This window comes from Trachinotus anak, unplaced genomic scaffold (genome assembly GCF_046630095.1).
Source record: "Trachinotus anak isolate AG129_WGS33_773 ecotype Australia unplaced genomic scaffold, CSIRO_AGI_Tana_v1 ptg000007l, whole genome shotgun sequence".
Classification (NCBI taxonomy): Eukaryota; Metazoa; Chordata; class Actinopteri; order Carangiformes; family Carangidae; genus Trachinotus; species Trachinotus anak.
This window is the reverse complement of record NW_027273858.1, coordinates 10157685-10178391: the sequence shown is the minus strand read 5'-3', so window position 1 is coordinate 10178391 and position 20707 is coordinate 10157685. Positions and strand designations below refer to the sequence as shown.

The 20707-nt window shown below is 39.8% G+C and overlaps 2 protein-coding genes and 1 long non-coding RNA gene across 8 annotated transcripts; 1 reads left to right on the top strand and 2 right to left on the bottom strand.

The window, feature by feature from the left end:
* Nucleotides 1-309: 309 nt before the first annotated feature.
* Nucleotides 310-7575, bottom strand: LOC139622802 (uncharacterized). Of its 3 annotated transcripts, XR_011691376.1 has the most exons (6): nt 7467-7575; nt 7288-7360; nt 5937-5974; nt 3914-3997; nt 3290-3341; nt 310-3114 (listed from the first exon to the last, which is right to left on the bottom strand). It is a non-coding gene; the product is annotated as an uncharacterized lncRNA (long non-coding RNA). The 3 variants fall into 3 exon arrangements; XR_011691375.1 differs by having other exon boundaries at nt 310-3997; XR_011691377.1 differs by having other exon boundaries at nt 310-3997; nt 7288-7381; nt 7467-7553.
* Nucleotides 6867-14555, top strand: fas (Fas cell surface death receptor). 4 transcript variants are annotated; one of them, XM_071480406.1, is made up of 9 exons: nt 6867-7022; nt 7913-8055; nt 8919-9053; nt 9596-9713; nt 9882-9952; nt 10045-10143; nt 10337-10383; nt 10704-10722; nt 13763-14555. In XM_071480406.1, the coding sequence occupies exons 1-9, from the start codon at nt 6961-6963 to the stop codon at nt 14032-14034; spliced, it is 966 nt and encodes a 321-aa protein (XP_071336507.1). In that variant the 5' UTR covers nt 6867-6960; the 3' UTR covers nt 14035-14555. The 4 variants fall into 4 exon arrangements, with proteins under 4 accessions (XP_071336507.1, XP_071336506.1, XP_071336505.1 ...); XM_071480405.1 differs by lacking the exon at nt 6867-7022 and adding an exon at nt 7084-7367 and having other exon boundaries at nt 8919-8984; XM_071480404.1 differs by lacking the exon at nt 6867-7022 and adding an exon at nt 7103-7367.
* Nucleotides 14556-16638: 2083 nt separating this feature from the next.
* On the bottom strand, nt 16639-20705 carry LOC139622801 (cholesterol 25-hydroxylase-like protein). Its single transcript, XM_071480408.1, has one exon. It carries the CDS (start codon nt 18932-18934, stop codon nt 18110-18112), a length of 825 nt encoding a protein of 274 aa, XP_071336509.1. The 5' UTR covers nt 18935-20705; the 3' UTR covers nt 16639-18109.
* Between the last annotated feature and the right edge of the window lie 2 nt (nt 20706-20707).

Sequence of the window (20707 nt, the reverse complement as noted above, 5' to 3'; positions counted from 1 at the left end):
TTTCTACTTTGAGTGTGAAGCTTCTGTGTATGTTTGTGTGTGTGTGTGTGTGAGTGTGAGTGAGTGTGTGCAGTGTGTGATGTGTGTGAGAGGGCCTCCAAAAAGCTCTGCTCTCGACCTCTGGTGCCATCTGCCAGTGACAGGGCAGAAATGCAAATCAGATGCAGTCAGATAATACACCACACTCGCTCCCTCCATTAGAGCAGCCTACAGAAATAAACTAGGTCAGACAGACCAGCAGCCAGCTGTGTGTGTGTGTGTGTAGGCACATGCGCCTCTCTTTGTGTGGGGAGACAGCTATACGTGTGTGTGTGTGTGTGTGTGTGTGTGTGTGTGTGTGTGTGTGTGTGGGGGATGGGTTTCGAGTTAGCATTGAGGGTTCATAATATCCTCACTTGTGATGCTGCACACTGAACAGTCACAAGTAACGTATAGACAAACAGCAGCTGTTCTAGTCAGCACTCCTTCAAAGATTTCAGACTGAGAAAGCACTTCTAGGCTTTGTGATAGGGCAAAGGAGCTGGGTGACAAATAAAGGCTCTTATCTGAGGCTGAAATTAGACCACAGCCAGAGCGCAACTGATAGGGAGCGTATTAAACTCTCGAAAAACGAACCACCCGGGAGGGTGATGCAACGCAGAGGCAACGCTGGCGTAATGCAGACAGATGCGTCCTCCTCTCTCATATCGCTGCGACGCCTCTGAATTATGAATGAGGCCCCGTGCACCTCTTCAATGCAAAAGGCTTCTTCTCTTCATGCTCACAATATACTGTTTGTTTTCGTTAATGCCTTGTATTCAAACGCAGCCTCCCATCGTCACTGTTGGTTGTGCTAAAGATCTTAAATTATGGTACATAGAGTATTAAAGAGGCGTTTTCAAATCCCCTTTGTCTGAGGATAGTCAAACTGTGCACAAAGCAGATGGCTTATAGGTGCTGATCAAAGACAATTAGATTGCTTGGTATTGCATTTGAGAAGCTGAAGTGATTTATGCTTCACAGAGATACAGAACCTTTTTGGCAAATGCTATATTTAATCTACTAGTTTAAAGCTTCATTTCTTTGTCCCTTTGTTTGTTCTCATGCTGTTGGTGCAGTACATTGTGTAAATTTGTGTTCTCTCAAAAATTCATGCTGCACTAAAACCCACCACTTCTAAATCTGAGTTTATAAGCCTAAAAGACTTTTCATGTCTTTGTACTTCCATAAATACACAGTGTAACCTACCAATGGTTTTAAATACGCTATCATAAGAAAAATAAATAGAGTCCAAAACAGATGTTTCAAGTTTACAAGTTTCTTTTACTCATTCTATGAGATAAACATGGAGCAATATGAGCTGAATAATAAATGACTGCATGCCTTTCAGAATCATTTCAAACGTGGGCCTGCTATTTATAGATGCTCAAACATTTCCTTCTCCAGTTAACTTTCTCTGTTTTCTTTCTCAACTGATTTCAGGCACAGATTGTAAATTTGCTCACAAGGGAGGGTCAATGATTCTCATTTCCTGTAGTTTGGTCCTCTTTAACCAAATGACTCTCCACTCCCTGAATTCTCTGAAGTCCCTCTGAGATATCTGCAGCCGCTTGTGTGTCTGTATGAATGTAGGATTCTGTGTGTACTTACAACCAGCTTATAATGGGCATTTGTGCAGTGCGGTGTGTGTCTGTCGGCATTTGAGCATGATGCATAAAGTTAGAAGAAAAGGTGACATGAGATGAAAAGGTTGATATATTCCAGGCTGGTGGGTGGGAGGTGAGAGCTTTGTGTGTTCATGCAGTCTCAGTTGTGTGTGTTTGATTACACATTTATGTGTATTTTATGTGTGGGTGAATGAGAAAAGTTTCATGTATACTGTTGCGACGTTCTCAGAGAAGTGGATTCATTTCCTTGAAGCATGTATTCTGAATAGAGGCAATTGTGAACATATTCACTTATTTCAGAACACTTTATGAACTGTTACATGAAAAATAAGAAATTCAGAAATCAGAACCATAAACATTTTCTGTTTTTAAAACAACAAATTGAAAGGATTGTGCAGCCTTGGTAAAGCTGTATGCTCACTAAAATTATGTGTAGATCACAGCTACAGTTTATGCAAGGTATAGGGACTAGGAGGACCACAGACATAAAACACTCACATATTCTAAATGAGAGTGGACTCATGACTCATGAGGGAGGGGTTGTCCTTGAGGACAGAGTGGGAGAGTGTCCTTCCTATAATGGTTTAGACAAAGGACAAATGACAGGAGTGGACCCACTCTAAGGACAGAGAGGACAGGTAAAGGACAGGACAGGCAAGACTGGAATCAGTTTGGCCTGGCCTAAAGGCTCAGTTCAGTCTTTCCCTGTTCGTGCTCTCTTTTGATTAAGTCTCTAACTGGATTTCTCCAATACCAATAGTCCCAATAAATCCATCTCCATGGGATATTCAACCAGCATTATTCTAGTCTTTCCTCTGCGCCGGAGAAAAGCGCTCAACACAGTTTGGAACAAGACATCCAATCTGCACTTCTCTCCATTGTCTTGCCCACCAGACAGCCCAGTGAATGAATGCTCACGGCCAAATCCCCATTCCATGTGCAGACGCAGACTCCTTTGCCCACAGATACACTCGGCTCTAATTAGGCAGACTGCTGGACGTGTTGCAGGGGGGAAATCTCTCTGCGCAGACATATCGTCTAGTGGCAGCTTTACAGATTTAATGCCTTTTCATCTGCATGTGTGTAAGCTGGTGCAGAGGGCGAGAAAGACAGGGAAATATTGTAGTTGTTTTTGACGATTAAGTGATGAATGCAATCCTTACTTTTTCATGTATGCCACAAAACAGGCCTCAAAGAACTGTGTCACTGCGTATGTGAGTGTGTGTGTGTGTGTGTCCGTGCTGCAACATGTTGCACAGCCTTGCACAGCCCTGCTCTTCATGCAGTCACAGAGTGTACAGTATGCTTCAGATCTACAGAACTTGCTGAGCTTTCCCCTGAGACCTGCGTCATCAGCACAGAGGTTATTTCCTGTAGTTGAAGAGCAGCATGACTCTCTTCCTGTTCTGTGTGTGAAGAAGCATCAGGTTTGTCCCCACAGTCCCAGTTTCTCCTACACTGGACACAGCTTACAAGTCAGAAAAGCAGTTAACAGCAAATGCTTTTACCCCACACTACGTATTTAGTCTTTCACTGTTAATGCATTGAATACATCCAAAATAAATTAAAAAAAATCCCTGTCCAAATGATTGTTGACCAATACTGGCGTTTCAGCATCTGAACATGTGCACTGAGTAACAAACCTGTGAATCTCATCCCTCCGGTTCTTTTCAAGGTGAATGTTTCAAATATTCACTTCAAGACAGAAAAAGTGAAAACTGTCATGGTTGTTATATTCAAATGTCAAAGTCACAGCTGTATAGCTATTCTGAATTGAAAGAGCAAAGCCAATCCCTCTGGAAATATAGTTTTCATGTTCACTCCCCGTGTATTCATGGATTATGATTACTACCTGTAGGCCTAAAAGCTTTGGCTCTGTAAAAGAAGTGCTACAGTTCAAGTTAAAGATGAAGCTCAACCTCAAGGAAGTAAATATGAAATAGGAAGCACTCTTCCACAACATGCGTGAAATTTTAAATTAACAAATGCATAGTGTACTTTAGGGGAAATATTTCAGTTGACACAAAATGTGACACTGACATGTATGCAATAACATTTCTGGAATAATTTGTTGCTTTGCTTGTTATTTTGAGTTTTGAGTTAACACTGTTGTGACCCAATTTCCAAAAAAAGACACAGTGCATCGTGACTATAGTTAACTAATCTATGAAACACACAGCATTAATGAACTTGAGCATACAGACAACCACTGAAGTCTTCGCTCTTCCTTTTTGGTGCTTCTTTTACCCAAAGGGAAGAGCTATTACCTGCTGCTTCCACCGTCTCATCTCCTCCCTCCTCTTCTGTCCCCGGGGAGGCTCTGCAACATGGTCCCTTCCAGCAGCTTCCTCCTAACAACAAAAAACATTGTCTTATTCTATTTTATTTTTCCCTCCCTCCATCTCAGTGGAGCTATTACTCTGCTTTATTCTGCATATGACCTGGGGGCGATGGGAGGCAGAACACATTGGCCACGGATGATAATGTCTTTCCACAGAGCTGAAATCTACACGCTGCACTTCTCTGGTTGTGGTTTTTCTGCTATTTGGTTTCATTTCCATACAGCAGAATTGAGGAGAGTGTTCTCATAGCGGCCTATTGGTAGTGGTTTTATATGCTATTATTATATTAAGCTTTGGAGAATGAGGCACCAAAATACATGTGGTTGTGGCTAGATGACCACATCCATAGTTTACTTCCTACTTCTACTTCCTTTGACCCATATGATGTCCATATAGGAGGGTGTTTCTGCTCTTAATATGTAGTGACCCATTTTCTAAAGAGTTAAACATTTGGCTTCCATAAAAGCCCAACCTAACGCCCCAAAAGAAAATGCATTGTTTTGTCTTTGATCCAGTCCTAAGTGTACTTGCTTTTCAGGTTTGACTGTGCCATCTATATTAACAGTTTAAATTCTGACAGTTTATGGAAACACTCCCTAAAGGCTAAAGGTCTAAATAAATGCCACACTACACTGGTGCTTTAAGCTGAATGCTACTTGCTAACATGCGCACAATGACAACGCTAAACATGCTTATGTTTTGCAGGTGGGATGTTTAGCATGTCCGCTATCTTAGTTTAGCGTGTTAGCATGCTTAACTTTGCTAATCAGCACAAAACACAACGTACAGCCGAGTCTGACAGACATGTCACTACTTTTGCACATCTTTGGGATTTGTTCAGAAATGTAGAAAAAGTAGAAATTTGACCTCAGGGGAAGCAAGAATCTCTGCACGGAATTTTAAGAACCACAGTGTAGGATTTAGTGGCATCTAGCTGTGAGGTTGCAGATTCCAACCAGCTGAATACCCCTCACCTCAACCCTCCCTTTCCAAGTGTGTAAGAGAACTACGGTGGCCTTCAGGTAGAGTAAAAACATAAAAAGGTCCACCCTCGAGCCAGTGTTTGGTTTGTCTGTTCTAGGCTACTGTAGGAACACGGCGGTACAACATGGCGGACTCCGTGGAAGAGGACCCACTCACTGTGTGGATATGAGGGGTTCATTCTAAGATAATGTAAACACAGCAATTCTTAGTTTCAGGTGATTGCACACTAAGGAAAACATAATTATGAATATTACATTCCTTTTCTGCCAGTAGATCCTGATTAATCCTACACACTGGTCCTTTAATGGAAATCAATCCAAAATGTCATGGCAATCCATCCAATCGTTGTTAATAGCTATAGATACTTCACTCTGGACCAAAGTAGCAGATGTAGACTTACATGGCTAAAAATATGAATTCATGATTTTTCAACACCTCTGTTTGTGTGTGTGTGTGTGTTCATTTTGCTCTATAAGTGGGCCACATAAACAGGCAGCAGACTGGTACAAATCCGACACTGGGACTCACTGGGACTACAGAGGGCTGAAATTTAATACACTTGCAAAAACAACCAAATCTCAGGGGAGTTCTCCTTCAAGTTAAGTTTTTATTCCCCAGCCAAACACTTTTTTTCCCCTCACTTTTGTTAAAAGATAAATTTGCTGTTAACTACACTTGGCGGAGATCAAACAAATATGGTGTTTTTGCGGGGTGGGGTTGGGGCATTAATTTCTAAAGTTAGTGGCTCAGACAGAAAGGATTTCCTGCTACAGAAATGGCTTGTATAGCACATTAAGAGCTTCATTAATTCACTCTGCAAGAACTTTGGAAATCAAGAGACTAAGTTTAAAATTATATTGATTCATACAGTATTATGGAAGTGTACTTTCGTTCTGCAGAAATGTCTTCTCTGCATATGGCATCAGGGAGGCAACTATCCAGCTGTGTAGTGTTTTTTGCTTACCTGCATCACCTTCCTTGTTTTTTTATTTGGTCGGTTTCCTGTTCAGAAACGGAAAAAGACAGAGACTGGAAACTGCACATTTTAAAGCATGGTCATTGTTTAAAAATGATATGTCAGAAGCATAGTTCATCCATGTGTGTTTAATAATTGTTGGCTAGTTTCTTTCTTGTAATTTGTGGTTTGGGTTGCAGTTATCACAGTTTACCATGTCTGTGTAGCACTCTGTGGAATCCAGACTTTCAGTTTTTTTTTACAGCCATGCATGCTGGTTTTTAAAAAACTGCAATTTGTATTGATTTCCTTACAACAAAAGTTTGACTCTGTGGAAGACTACACCAGGAGATAATCTAACTCTATTGATGGACCCCCATGTTTGCAGTAACCATCACACCAAAGAGCAATAACACCACCTAGTGGCATTTACTCTTGTTTTCAAAAAGCAAATGGAGCAATATGTACATAAACAATGTAAAGAGAGATAAAATGATGGTAATAAAATTTACCATACATATCTGAAAATTGAACATCTTTGATTGTGTGACTGTTTTGCTGAACAAATCAAGACTTTTATTGTATTTTAGCAGCATTTTTGGGGGGTTATCTCACACTCTGCAGTTAGGGGGTAGCCTACTAAGATGATATCAGTATATTAACTGTATATATAAAATGTTTAAAATGTAGGCCAACAAAATAATGGCGTCAGTATTTCTCCCATGCTGGATCACATTAGGTTTATGAACTGCTTACTGAATAAATACAATATGGAGACCTCAGTGTTTCTAAAATCCTGCTTTATACCACTGAGAGGATTATTTCTGTGCGTGTGTTTTTTTTTTTTTTTTTTTTTTTGTGTATATTTACAAAATAACAAAAATATGGGTTGACCATCCCCTAACGTTTTGGTTATACATTTTGTTTACAGGTGACGAAACTGAAACTGAAACTGAGTTAAACCCTCTAAAATCCCCGCCGTGAGAGGGACAGGCTCAGTCTGCTCAGCACATGAAGGAAGCTGGGGTGAACCATGGGATCCTGCAGGCTCACTGCGGGGTGTGCCATCTTTATTTTATTCCTCTCTGTGGCACAGTAAGTACAGTTAAATATCTCACACATGTCTGGGAGCTAATCGGGGATGACTTTGTACGGGTGGTTTCATTTTAACGCTGTTTACAATCACAGGTGGCTAGTTGGGGAGCTAGCTAGTTTGTTTGGTGCCAGTTAGCAAATCGTGTGAGAGTCGGTTTGCAAATGTAAACCAGGGTTAAAGATGGACGTCGGTGGGATTAGGCGACAAGCAGCAGACGGAGATAAGCGATGTTTTATAGAAATGAGTTCACCGTATTTTGACTACCTCCAACGCCGCGGAGAGTCCCGGAAACTCCCGGGGAAGAGTCCCGGCTGCGGGTCGCTCTTCAACGGCTTCTCTGAAAGGTACATTAGCAAAACTAGCCCATCTTTCAAGGGTCTTTTCTCTAAAAAAAAACATAAATAAATAGTTGGGAAACACTTTCTAGGAAGATTAAATCACACCTTTGTCAACCTCGGGTTTCGTTTGGTGAGGTGTTAGCCAACTGTTGCGGCACCGTCACCCTCCTATGGTGCGGCTCTCGCCGAGCATCCTCCCCGGCGGTCCTCCGGCCGCGGGGGGCCGCTATGAGCCCGCTGCCGGTGGGCGCAGCAGAAGGAGGCGAAGAGGAGCTGCCGACAAGCCACGATAATGGTGGTATTTATATTTATTGGAAGTGTTTTCAAGAAGCGTGTTTTACTTCTTCAAGAGAGGAGACATGGGGGTGAAGACCAGTCGGTTGGTTTTGCTAATGTGCGTCTGGGTGATCGCCTCAAACCCGTTAAAGAGCGGCTTCCCGGGACTTTTCGCTGGGAGACTCCGGGGCTATCCAGGAGCAGGGCACCTAGGTAATATAGCATACTGACACTCACTTTCGCTTTCTGTTTTTTTTTTTTCTTCTTATCGTCAGGGTGTATTCTTCAGCCTCAGTCCTAACTTTTGGGAACGACACTCAGCATCCAATTAAAAGACTACTCCGCAACAGGAGGCAGGATGTGTGCCAGGATGGCCACTACCAACATGACGGGAAGACCTGCTGTCTGTGTGCTGCTGGTAAGTGCAATGATGGAGAATACTATCCCACACAGAAAAAAGTTAAAGATTAGAGAAAAGTCTACAAACTGAAACCAGATTAGTGTTCAGAGCCTTGTTTCCTCTCCCATTAATCATCTCATAAACCCTCAGATTAATCTGGTGGCCCTTTGCAGGTTTCTAAAGTAGTTAAAAGTACAGTAGCTCCACCTTGAGCAACGCATTGATGCAAGACTATCAACAATGTAATAATGTGAGATGTAATGATCAGTCACAAATGACATTTTACTGCACAACAGGTTCTTTTACTTGGATACTTCAAGTACATTTTGTAATAATACTTAAGAATAATATAAACTGAAATATTTAAGAAAACAAAACAGGTAAATGGCCCTTTAACATGACAGGGCCTCAACCAAAGTTACAAATGCAGGAAGGATGCCCTGACCATTTCAGTTTTTATTGCACATTAGTGTATATTACCTTACAGTTATGAAGTCAGTGAAATAACCAAAGTATACTTTTGGGTACTCATGAGGCCTGGACAGTTGCCTGGGACATATTTCTTTACATTATATGACCTAGAATCTTTACTTTTTAGCTAAACCTTACTGGCAGCAATCAAGTCAATTTATGATATTTTGTGGTGGTTAATGATAGCTTTTGTGTTGTTGCCCTATCACAAAAAAACTTGAGCTGCTGCAGAAAAATAACATTAAATGTTTTTAACAAGATGTTGATAAATATGTGCAATTTTTAAACTTAGTTTTTATTTTCTTTCAGAATATGTTTGCATGCGCGTGTGGGTGTGCATATTATCGGCTCACCTAAACTAATCAAAAATATTTTCTTCTTTCTCTGGCTCATGTGTCCCCATACTGTAGGCCAGCAGCTGGTGAATCACTGTGATAAGAAACCAGATGATGGAAAATGTGAGCCCTGTGAACCTGGCAAGTTCAACAGTCACCCGAATTCCCAGATGTCTTGTGTGCCTTGCACATCATGTGACCACGAAAATGGTACAGAGACTTCACCATTTTGATTGTCACCTATACCAAAAACAAAGTATTGGTAAAAATTCAGACTAGGCTGTGGTGCAATAAATCCTTTTCACGGCAGACATTTTGACTTGTCACAGTAAGAAAAGCACAGGTGTTACTGAAAACATTAATGATGGAACCTATGACAATATAATTCAAATTTGCACATATCTCCAGTTAAAGTGAAAGATTATTAGAGTATAAGACAATTTAACAATTAATTAACTGATAATGAATTTAATTGTTACATTTTAACCCTAATCCCAATTAGTTCCACACAGAGAAATATACAGATTTGAAAAATAATCAAGAGCTTTATCGCAGTTTATCAATGAGAATTCAGTACTCAGAGTAAATGTCAAAATAGACTAAATAATGGCAAGTTAATAAAACCGTAGTGTTAAAGATTCTGCTTCATTGTCACTGTGGAAATGTAGACTGTACCACAATATGTCACTTTTTGTTTTTAAGAAAAATACTGTTCCCTCTAATGTCAGTTCTGTGGTTGCGCTATCATTTAGCTAATCTAGAGGAGGACGCACCCTGTAGCGCTGCCCAGGACGCTAAATGTCGATGTAAAAAGGATCATTTTTGCAGCAGTGGTAAAGAAAGTTGCCTACTCTGCCAACCTTGTAAAAAGTAAGTTCTGCTACTTTAAATCTAATCTCTTTAAAGCTTATCTGTAAACTTGAAGATGTATGTATGGCTTCTTTAAAATAATTTCTTATCTTGTAACGAAACACAGACATTTTTTTTTAAAGAAGCCACTGTTCACTCACCCATACTTGTTTTTCTTTTTTGTTCAAGGTGTCGTCCTGACGACGTCAAAGTAGCTTGTACATCCACAAATGACACAGTCTGCAATCCCAAAAAGGACGGTATGGTTAAATCATAAAGGCTTCAATTTGCACAATAGAAACAGAAATGGTGTAATTTTGTTTGTGATAAAAATGTAATCTCTGTGTTTCAGGTCCACCTGTCGCGACAATAGTTGGGACAATAGTAGGCACTCTACTAGCCGTTGCACTAGCAGTTGTAGCTGTAATATACTGGCAAAGGAGAAAATCAAGTGAGTATGTCTGCTGCTACACAACACATATATGTAACCAGCAGAGGGCACCAGAACACCATGTGTTTCTCAATACATTAGTAAAGTATGTGCATAATGCTGACGGTTCAGTTCACATTCAGAATCTCTGTTTTTTTCATCTTCATCAAATGTTTGTGTATCTTTTTTTTCTTGTGATCATTTGTCCCATAAGACAGGAGAGGTGAGACCTTGCCTGGAAGCAGCAGGGAACCTGATGTGGTGAGTTATTCTTCAGTGTGATCTCTTTTGGTCTATCTGTAGCTGTCAGGTTTTCTGTCATTTTATCTAGCCTCTTTTGTCACGCACAGATATATACATGTATGATAAACACTTCCTGTCTCTCCTCTAACGTTGGCATAGCTGCCTCTTTCTGTAGGATGTACAGGTTAGTTTTCTGAACCTTTAGTGTTCTTGTTAGTGTGTTTACTCTGTGTCAGTATTTTTGTGGTGTGACATATTTGTAAAGCTTTATGGAGCAGTTTGTTATTTTATCACCGTGGCGTTGAAATATTAACAGTTCTTCTCCTTTTTCTTGTCAGGAGTTGCAGCCTCTTACTGGTAAGAAAAAAATCTGAACTTGTTTTTTAATTCATGCAATATTAGATCATTATTATTTAATGTCTCCATCTAGTTACAGCTGTTGCCAGAGACATTCAGATTGTCTGTCCATCTGTCCCATTCTCATTAATATGATATCCCAGTATCACCTTCAAGGAATTTCTTCAAATAGGCACAAACATTAACTTTGACTCACAGATGAACTGATTAGATCCTGGTGGTCAAAGGTCAAGGTCACTGTGACCTAATTCTGACACAATTTAATTTAATTTAATTTAATTTCTAATAGGATAAAATGATGAAGTGATGATGTTTTTTATCCAAATGGTCAAAGGTCAATTTCACTGTGACATCATAATGTGTTGCAAAAACACTTAATGCCATTATTCAGTGCTGTTACTCAGGAACAGAAGGGCAGATTCTGACTATATTTCCTGCAGCTTTGGTTGGTGAAGGTACAATGGTGTTAATTTACATGTATAACTGATTATTTTTGTGGCTCTGGCACAAGAAGATGACATCCCCGTTCTTTAACCTGCCCACAAAGTTCTGATTGGCTTGTTTGTTTTTCTGTCTATGCTGTAAAATAGAACAGTTTGGAATCAGGCCAGATTGATATAGTGACTGTGACTGATTGTCTTTTTAATGACACTTTGCCTTTCACTTTAAACATAACTCATTGAATCTGCTCTTTTTTTTTTTTTACCCGTTCAAATCAAAATGCCCCAACAAGATGAGTAAAGTTCAATTCAATTCAATTCACTTTTATTTGTATAGCGCCAAATCATAATATACATTATCTCAAGGCACTTTACAGGGTAAGGTCAAGACCTTACTTTGTTACAGAGAAAAACCCAACAGTTCCCACAAAGAGCAAGCGCTTGGCGACAGGGGGGAGGAAAAACTCCCTTTTAACAGGAAGAAAACTCCAACAGAACCGGGCTCAGGGTGGGCGGCCGTCTGCCTCGACTGGTTGGGTTTAGGAGAAGATAAAAAAGAGGGGGTGGGGGGAGGAGAGAGGAGAGAAGAGATAGAGAGAGACCAGGAACAGCTGTGTAGGTAATGGTGTTATCAATAATAATGACAGGTAACAGTGGTTAATAGTAAAGATGAGTAGTGGTGGATCTGGATCCTGCTGCTCCCAAGGCAGAGATACCTGCAGAATGAGGACAGAGAGAGGGAGAGAGAGGAGAAGCACAAACTACGGGAGAGAAAAAAAAACAAAGTTAATGGCATGAAGTCATCGAGATAGAGAGAGGGAGAGAGACAGAAATAGAGAGAGAGAGAGAGAGAGAGAGAGAGAGAGAGCCCAGTGAATCATGGGAATCCCCCAGCAGTCTAGCTCTATAGCAGCATAACTAAGGGATGGGTCAGGAAATACCCGAGCCAGCCCTAACTATAAGCTTTACTAAACAAGACAGTTTTAAGCCTGATCTTAAAGGTAGAGAGGGTGTCTGCCTCCCGAACCCACACTGGGAGCTGGTTCCACAGGAGAGGAGCCTGATAGCTGAAGGCTCTGCCCCCCATTCTACTCTTACAAACTCTGGGAACCACAAGTTGACCTGCATTTAGAGAGCGAAGTGTCCTATTGGGAAAATAGGGAACTATAAGCTCTCCAAGGTACGATGGTGCCTGACCATGAATGGCTTTGTAGGTGAGGAGGAGGATTTTAAATTCTATCCTGGAGTTTACAGGGAGCCAATGCAGAGAAGCTAACACAGGAGAGATGTGATCTCGTTTCCTAGTTGCTGTCAGTACTCGTGCTGCCGCATTTTGGATCAATTGGAGGCTTTTTACTGAATTTTTGGGACATCCTGACAATAAAGAGTTACAGTAGTCCAGTCTTGAGGTAACAAATGCATGAACTAGTTTTTCAGCATCCTTTACACACAGAATGGGTCTGATATTTGCAATGCTGCGCAGGTAGAAGAAGGCTGTCCTGGAGACTGGCTTTATATGTGAAGTAAAGGACAAGTCCTGGTCAAAAATGACACCAAGGTTTCTGACTGTAGTACTGGAGGCCAAGGTAATGTCATCCAGAGTCAGTATATTATCACATAGTGTATCTCTGAGGTGTTTTGGGCCAATTACAATAACTTCAGTTTTGTCTGAATTTAAGAGTAAGAAATTACTGGTCATCCAGGTTCTTATGTCCTTAAGACACGCCTGAAGCTTGGCTACCTGGTTAGTCTCACCTAGCTTCATGGATAAGTACAACTGGGTGTCATCTGCGTAACAATGGAAATTTATCTGGTGCCTCCTAATAATGTTTCCTAGAGGACGCATATATAGACTGAAGAGTATTGGTCCTAGCACAGAACCTTGTGGAACTCCATGACTGACTTTTGTGATGATAGAGGAGTCATTATTAACATGAACAAACTCGACTCTATCTGACAAATATGACTTAAACCAGCTTAGTGCGGTTCCTTTAATGCCGACCATATGTTCTAGTCTCTGTAATAAAATCTTATGATCGATGGTGTCAAATGCAGCACTAAGATCTAGTAGGACAAGTATAGAGACAAGTCTGTTGTCTGAAGCTATGAGGAGATCATTGGTAACCTTAACCAGAGCTGTTTCTGTGCTATGATGGACTCAAAAACCTGACTGGAAATCTTCAAACAAACCATTTCTGCGCAAATAATCACACAACTGGTTTGCAACGACCGTCTCAAGGATTTTGGAAATAAAGGGGAGGTTGGATATAGGTCTATAATTGGCTAAAACATCTGGATCAAGAGTAGGCTTTTTAAGTAGAGGTTTAATTACTGCAACTTTAAAAGCCTGCGGTACATAACCAGTTGATAAAGATAAGTTAATCAGTTAATCAACTGTTGAAGCAAGCTCAGAGAGATGTACAGGAGTAAAACAGTCAAAATATAAACTAGTTACAGTGGACTCTGAGGCTGCTGAACTGGACAGTACATCTGAATCAGCTGTGGGGAGGAAATGGTGATTTTTTTTCTCTAACAGAGACAATTTTATTTGTAAAGAGTTTTGTAAAGAGTTTTAAATTTTTCTTATCTTTTAATTTCAGATTTCCAGCCTCACCTGCCTGACATTGCAGAAGTGCTCGGATGGAAGGATATGCAGGATGTAGCGATGCGTAGTGGGATGTTACAAACTACTATTGACGCTTGTAAACTGGACCACCCAGGTGATAGTCAGGAGCAGACACTCCAACTACTCATGAAATGGGTGGAGAAGGAGGGCATGAATGGCTCCAAAAGATTGATCCAAATCCTAAAAGATAGTAACAAATTGAACAAAGTAGAGCAGGTGACAAGGATATTGAGAGATAAACAGTGAGCAACACTTGAACGACAGGATTTACCTGTAAATCCTGATTTAAGATTTGAAGTGTCTTTTATAAGTGTTTACCATTTTTAAATTGTATAAAAGCACAATTTAAGGCTATATGTTGTGGGACTACTATGATGTGCAAGGGTAATTATAGGGGAATGACATGGAGTAATCATTTTCATCTTCTCCTCTGTTAACTTTGATAATGAAGTCACGCCTGTTTTGTATGCATTGCAGTCAGAGCTTCACTATGGGGTGTGATTAGCTGAGAACACTTTGCCAATGGTGTCGATTATTGTTAACCTCATCGTCACCACTCTCATCAGAGAATGGGCGTGAGAACCTGTGTTACATCTGTGATGTGTTGTCTGCAGTAGGTTTTTTTCCCAAGTATGACCAAATAAGCCAACATCCATACCATACCTGATGTGACTTTGAAATCCAGTGAAGAAATATCTATGTAAGTGTGTTAAGTAAAACTGAATACCTGTATGTTTGCCTGTGTTTAAACAAATTTATCTAACATATTCAAACAGTATTTTGAATTTGTTTAAAAGTGAACATCACACAGAACACAGTGGGTTTAAAAATAGTCATGTAAATGAGAAATCTGACGGAAATTACAGTTTGAAACCAGACCAAACAGACCAAAATGTGGGATATTTTAGGTGAGGGGAAATCATTAAGCTTATAAATTATATTCATAATTTAGTACAGAACAAGTGTTACTCAAAGTCCAAATTTTTTCAAGAGCCCATGCCATTTTCTTTTTGACAACAACAGAGTGGTGACATGTAATTGCAATGGATGAGGGTGCTGTTCATTGAATATTGTCTGCTGTAAAGTAGGTTAAAGCTATAAAATGTGACTTTTCCACACACTGCTTACTGCTAGTGAGAAAAGTTGAAACATTTTGATTATTGTATTATAATTTAGATTATCTCTATTCCCTTAGTACTTTATAGCATACTGACATTATACATAACCCATCTTTCACCTGAATGAGTAGTCATGTACATATGCAATAAGTACTCCCATTCAGTAATGACAGTGCAACCAATATACAGGATTATGCAAAACCTATCCTGTATTCAGAAACAACAGTAAGCTTGTTGCTAACAATTGTATTATTACATAATGTTACAAATATACAGTTTTATAAAATTATGTCATGATATTTCCTCAGACACTATGGGATGGTGAGATAAAATACAACATTACAGCATATTGATACTGCTGGAGTCAGTTTTATTTATTTTTGGGGCAGAAATGACAAAAAACAAACAAACAAAATAAACCAAAAACAAAGAATTACTACATTTGTACACTGGTACATCGATAAACTCCTCTAATTAAGAAACTTTAAATCAAAAACAAGTTATTGTAAATCACAATATATACATTTAAAAAAAATTATAACCAGGAGTCATTAGAATGAAACATGTCCACTGTCCTATTAGCTATGGTGTGACGTGATAAATTGAGCAAATGTAATCAAGGTGGAGGACAGGGAGGCATGATGTACTGTAAGTCTCCAGAGATGAAGAGGAGAACCTGAGGATGGTGTGTCCCAGGATTGCTGAGGCTAAACTGCCTGGCTGACTTTAATTTGTATAACGAATTAGTTGAAGTAGTATTAAGAGAGGGAAAGATTAAAAGAGATGGAGAATGCAAACTGTAGGGAAAGTCATATTGTGTCAATGAGTTGACGTGCACGCAGAAAGACTGAGCTGCATTGCTTCATCAACAGCCTAAGCCAAACTGCATTGCAAATGGCCTGAAATAAGCATAAAACCTGAAGTGAGATTAAAGAAAATATATGAAAGTTGTGAAAAAGATGAATCAAGGAATAGAAATCCTTATTTTGTGACCCATTTAAAATGTGGATGAGTTTCTTACAGGAAAGTAATTGTGTCGGAAGAGGAGGAAAAGGTTGCGTTTGAAAGCTTCTCTCATATTCACTTCCATGGCAGCTAAATTGAATAGTTTCATGTCGAGCTGGAGCGAAACTACAATGATTAATGAATAACTGGTGTTCTGGGTTGTTGATGGAGGCAACAGGTTGCTTGTGCGTTTGCGAGGAATGCAAACTGTATTGGAAGCAGTGAAAAAAGTTTAGATGTGTATCAAATTGTTTAAGTGAGCTGAAAAACACAGATCACCTATTAAATAGATGTAGTGCAGTTCTGACTTTATTAAGTAGTGACATAATCATCAGTATTGCCATATGAAATTTCCCTTTTATTTATAGTGGTTTTGTTGCTCAATTCAAGTTCCAATTCTGTAAAATAATGATGAACAAGTTGGGATTGAGTAAACTGATCCAAAAAAAAAGTGCCTTTTGTAAACCTGGGAAACAAAAAACATCTTAACACTTGTGCAGCAGCTTGTGCAACAAGTGTTAAGATGTGTTGTTGATTTGTGTTTCCTGACCCATAAATCCTTGAGGAAGGAAGTCCATCACTTTCAGCCAGTTATTTCAGGTCTGCTCATTAGCCCGTCTACTTTCATTTCTCTTTATTACCACATTGGCACCAACTTTTAACATTGGGTAATGTTTCTTTACAAAAAAATCATGTAAGCAACTTGTAATGGCGTCCAGACACGATTTTATTGAGTATATCAGCATCATATCAGACACATTAGTGTTGTTATTTGTGCAACTTGGAACTCCAAATCATCATCTGTGTCTATCTCCTTATGATTGTCTGTTCAATTCTGTTTTACATGTATTTGTTTAATATACACGGTGGGGGTGGGGGGTGGGAGGGCGGTTTTTGTGATGAAGTAATAAAGAAATTACTTGTTTGAAAAAAGATGAGTGGAATGTATGAATTAATGTACAATCTTTAATAATGTAATTGATGTTATGGATAATGCGAATAAAGAGTATTTTTTTATTTTTTAAAGAAATCAGTCTCACAGTAGCTGTTGCTTTCAATTATGGTGACGACAATAAGTAAAAACTGATGTGTGAACAGAAAGACTTTAAGAGACAAAAAGTCAGTTTTCTTTTTAATGACTGTGATAATAATTCTGGAAGATGTAAGATAATCAGGACTAATGAAAATCTTAGTGCAATCATATGTCATAAAGATGGGAAACAAGTTTGGATTTGACCTTCTTCAAACAGAAGATAGGGCGTAATATTTCAAAATACCCTCAATTAAAAAGGGTTTGCCAGGAAAATTATTACATAAGTATCAGTTCAGCTGTAATATATTAGGGAGTGTTCCAACAGCAAGTCATGCGGACAGGTTTTTCTGTGTTATCAAATTGGGATTTGGCCGTTGTCAGGAGTTACTTGATAATGGCCCAATCCCAAAACCCCTTTAAACATCTCTGTGTATTCATAATGGCCACAGATACAGGGATGGAGGAATTGATATTTGAAAGATACATTTTTTGTGCAGCATCATTTTAATAAATCCAGCAAACTGGAGGATAATTACAAAAAAGATCAATATCACATCATATCACTATTTGACATTCTATTGCAAATGTATAGTTAGAGCAAACAGAAATTAATATTATGATGAATGGATTAGATGTTTAGTAGGTTTATGCAATACTTTGAAACAGTTTTTTTTAAATGGAGAACGCATGCTATAGTTGGCTTAGTTTTCTGGCAGATACAATATTACATGTGTCACAAAAACAAGTAAATACATGAGTTTTGTCTCATTCTTCAACAATGGTGACAGAACTTCGGTTTGTCTTGAACAAGCAAACTTTTTACAGCCAACTTTAAAGTTCACATTTCTTCAAGTCTGTCTTAACACTGAAACAGTTATTGGTTGCTGTAATCAAGAATATAAACTTTATTAAGACAGACCTTTTTTTCTAAACCAAAACCTATTTTTGAACACAAAGCACAACAGTGGCTGTGTTTCATACTCAAAAGATTTTGGGTAGAGTATGACTTTAAAAATGTTAGCTTTTTTTGGCATCTATATATCACACATACTGTACGTATTTAGATCAAAACAAAGTTAAATCAAAGTCAGTCTTCGTCAGTCTTGCAGAAGAAAAATATCCACATACTCTGATGATCACATCCTCTTTAAAGTCTCAGTATTTCTTAATTTTTTTCTGTGTGCAGTGTGCCAAAAATTCTGTCCCAGTGCGTGAAGTATGGCGCATAGTTCACTTGGAATTTGAGGTGGTGAAGATCATGATGCTGAGCGCCTCCGTAGAGGCCGAAGGGCACCAACCTGTGTGGAGACCAGGGAAAGTCATAGCCCGAGTGAGCCTCCACAGACAGGTAAATGTTAGTGATGAAGAAGAGCATCTCGCTGAGTGGATGGCAGTCGAGGAGCACGGGGTTCAGTGTTGCAAAGAAACTGAGGCTCAGCATCTCCCAGACACTTGTGTCCTCTGTCGCTAGGGAGAAGGTGGCCGTGTAGAAGTGGTGCTCCTTGTGGAAGACACGGTAGAGCCAGTACAGTTTGTGATGCAGCAGATGCCAAAAAAAGTACTGCATGTCGAACAGGAGGAGGCAAGCCAGTACATCCTTTACAACAACCAGCACTGCAGGTGCCACAGGGGGAGAGACCACAGGCTTCAAGTACCAGTAACCAACAGAGAGGGGGAAAATAAAACAGACATGGTTGCGGATAATCTTGCACAAACACCTCCGAGCCGCTGCCCATGTCACTTTGCTTTGAGGCTGGATCTTGTAGCGAGACACAAGTGCCATTCTGGAGCAGAGAAGATCCAGACAAAAATAAGGAAAGCAGCAGCCCACATAAACAGTGAGAGAGAACAAAACTGGAAAAAATGGTGATCTGAGGAGGCTCTCCCATTCTCTTAACCAGTCCCACAGAATCTGCAGAAAGAGTATCTCTGTGCTCTGTGAGCTTGTCATCCCTGCACTGAAATGACGAAATGTGACATTTCGTAACATACTTATAGTCTCGCCAGAGGGGTTTTACATGTTAGACTGCCAAACAAAATTGTAACATTTCATTTCATGAGAAATGTAGACTATTAGTCATCACTGGCACTTTTGTATTTTATCAATTTGAAATTAGACAAGTGAATGAATAGTTTTGAGGTTATTATCCACATAAGATTTTAAGCGGTACTGTAACAGTGTCTGACAATGTGTGAGACAATGTTAATGTGTTTATGCCTGTAAGTCAGTAGATTTCTGTTTCCAAAGTCAAAGCTTTGATTATTGTTATCGTTTTTACCCGAAAAACCTGTTCTTAGGAATGAGTTGCTCTCAGTCTGTGCCTCCAGTGTGCCCTGTCCTCTTTTGCTTTGCTTTTGTCTGGCTTTGCTCAAGCATAAAGCGCTACCTTGTGGATGCCGACACACTTGCAGCTACTTCTGTCTTTGTGATGATGCTCATAATCATAGTCAGGCCCTCCCTTACTTTTCAATCCCATTTCTAAGCTGAACTCTAAAACCAAATCTTAAATCTCATAGTGTCCTTTCATGTTGAGAGGACAAAATGTCTTCACTCCATAAGGTCTATAACTCAAAGTGGTCCTCACAAAGATAGAATTCCAAGTACTCACAGCCAATGGCATGACAAGCTTAACCTTTTTGGAGGTCCCAGGGCAGAAATTTGCTATTTGGCCCTTGTTGACCATCTCCCACACCTACCACCATCTCTTCATTGTAATACATTGAATACATTGCAGCTTCATTGTACTGTACTCCCAGACAGTATTCTATGTTGTTGCCTTAAAACCTGGAATTTAAAAGGAATTTTGGAGGGGTGATATCTTTTCATTTACACAACATAACTACCCCTTTGAAAATGCAAAATGTATTTATATTTTCTTTTGTGAAACAAACAAGAAATAAGACAAAAAACTGAAAACGTGAGCGTGCATAACTATTCACCCCCCCCAAAGTCAATACTTTGTAGAGCCACGTTTTGCAGCAATTACAGCGGCAAGTCTCTTCGGTTACGTCTCCCCAGGCTTGGCATGTCTAGCCACTGGAATTTTTGTCCATTCTTCATGGCAAAACTACTCTAGCTCCTTCAAGTTGGATGGGCGCCGCTTGTGTACAGAAATCTTTAAATCATACCAGAGATTCTCACTTGGATTGAGGTCTTGGCTTTGACAGGACCATTCCGTGTTTCTCCTTAAACCACGGGAGTGTTGCTTTAGCAGTATGTTTAGGGTCATTGTCCTGCAGGAATGTGAACCTCCATCCCAGTCTCAAATCTCTGGAAGACTCAAACAGGTTTCCCTCAAGAATTTCTCTATGTTTTGCACCATCCATCCTTCAATTCTGACCAGTTTCCCAGTCCCTGCCGATGAAAAACATCCCCACAGCATGATGCAGCCACCACCATGCTTCACTGTGGGGATGGTGTTCTCGGCATGATGAGAGGTGTTGGGTGTGTGCCAGACATAGCGTTTTCCTTGATGGCCAAAAAGTTCAATTAAGTCTCATCTGACCACAGCACCTTCTTCCACATGTTTGGGGAGTCTCCAATATGCCTTCTGGCAAATTTCAAAGGGTCATTTCTTTCCTTTAGGCAATGGCTTTTTCCTGGCCACTCTTCCATGAAGCCCAGCTCTGTGCAATATGCAGCTTATAGTGGTCCTATGGAGCTGCCCAGCTCCTTCAGGGTTATCTCTGGCCTCTTGGTTGTTTCTCTGATTAATGCCCTCCTTGACCAGTCCATGAGTTTTGGTGGACGACCCTCTCTTGG

Bases quoted from the DNA above. Each gene is read 5' to 3' on its own strand.
- fas (XM_071480404.1), top strand. From the start codon at position 7,204: ATGGACGTCGGTGGGATTAGGCGACAAGCAGCAGACGGAGATAAGCGA. The intron at 7,368-7,912 runs GTACATTAGCAA...TCTTATCGTCAG, and splicing joins TTCAACGGCTTCTCTGAAAG to GGTGTATTCTTCAGCCTCAG. The intron at 9,953-10,044 runs GTATGGTTAAAT...TCTGTGTTTCAG, and splicing joins CTGCAATCCCAAAAAGGACG to GTCCACCTGTCGCGACAATA.
- LOC139622801 (XM_071480408.1), bottom strand. From the start codon at position 18,934: ATGTTACGAAATGTCACATTTCGTCATTTCAGTGCAGGGATGACAAGC.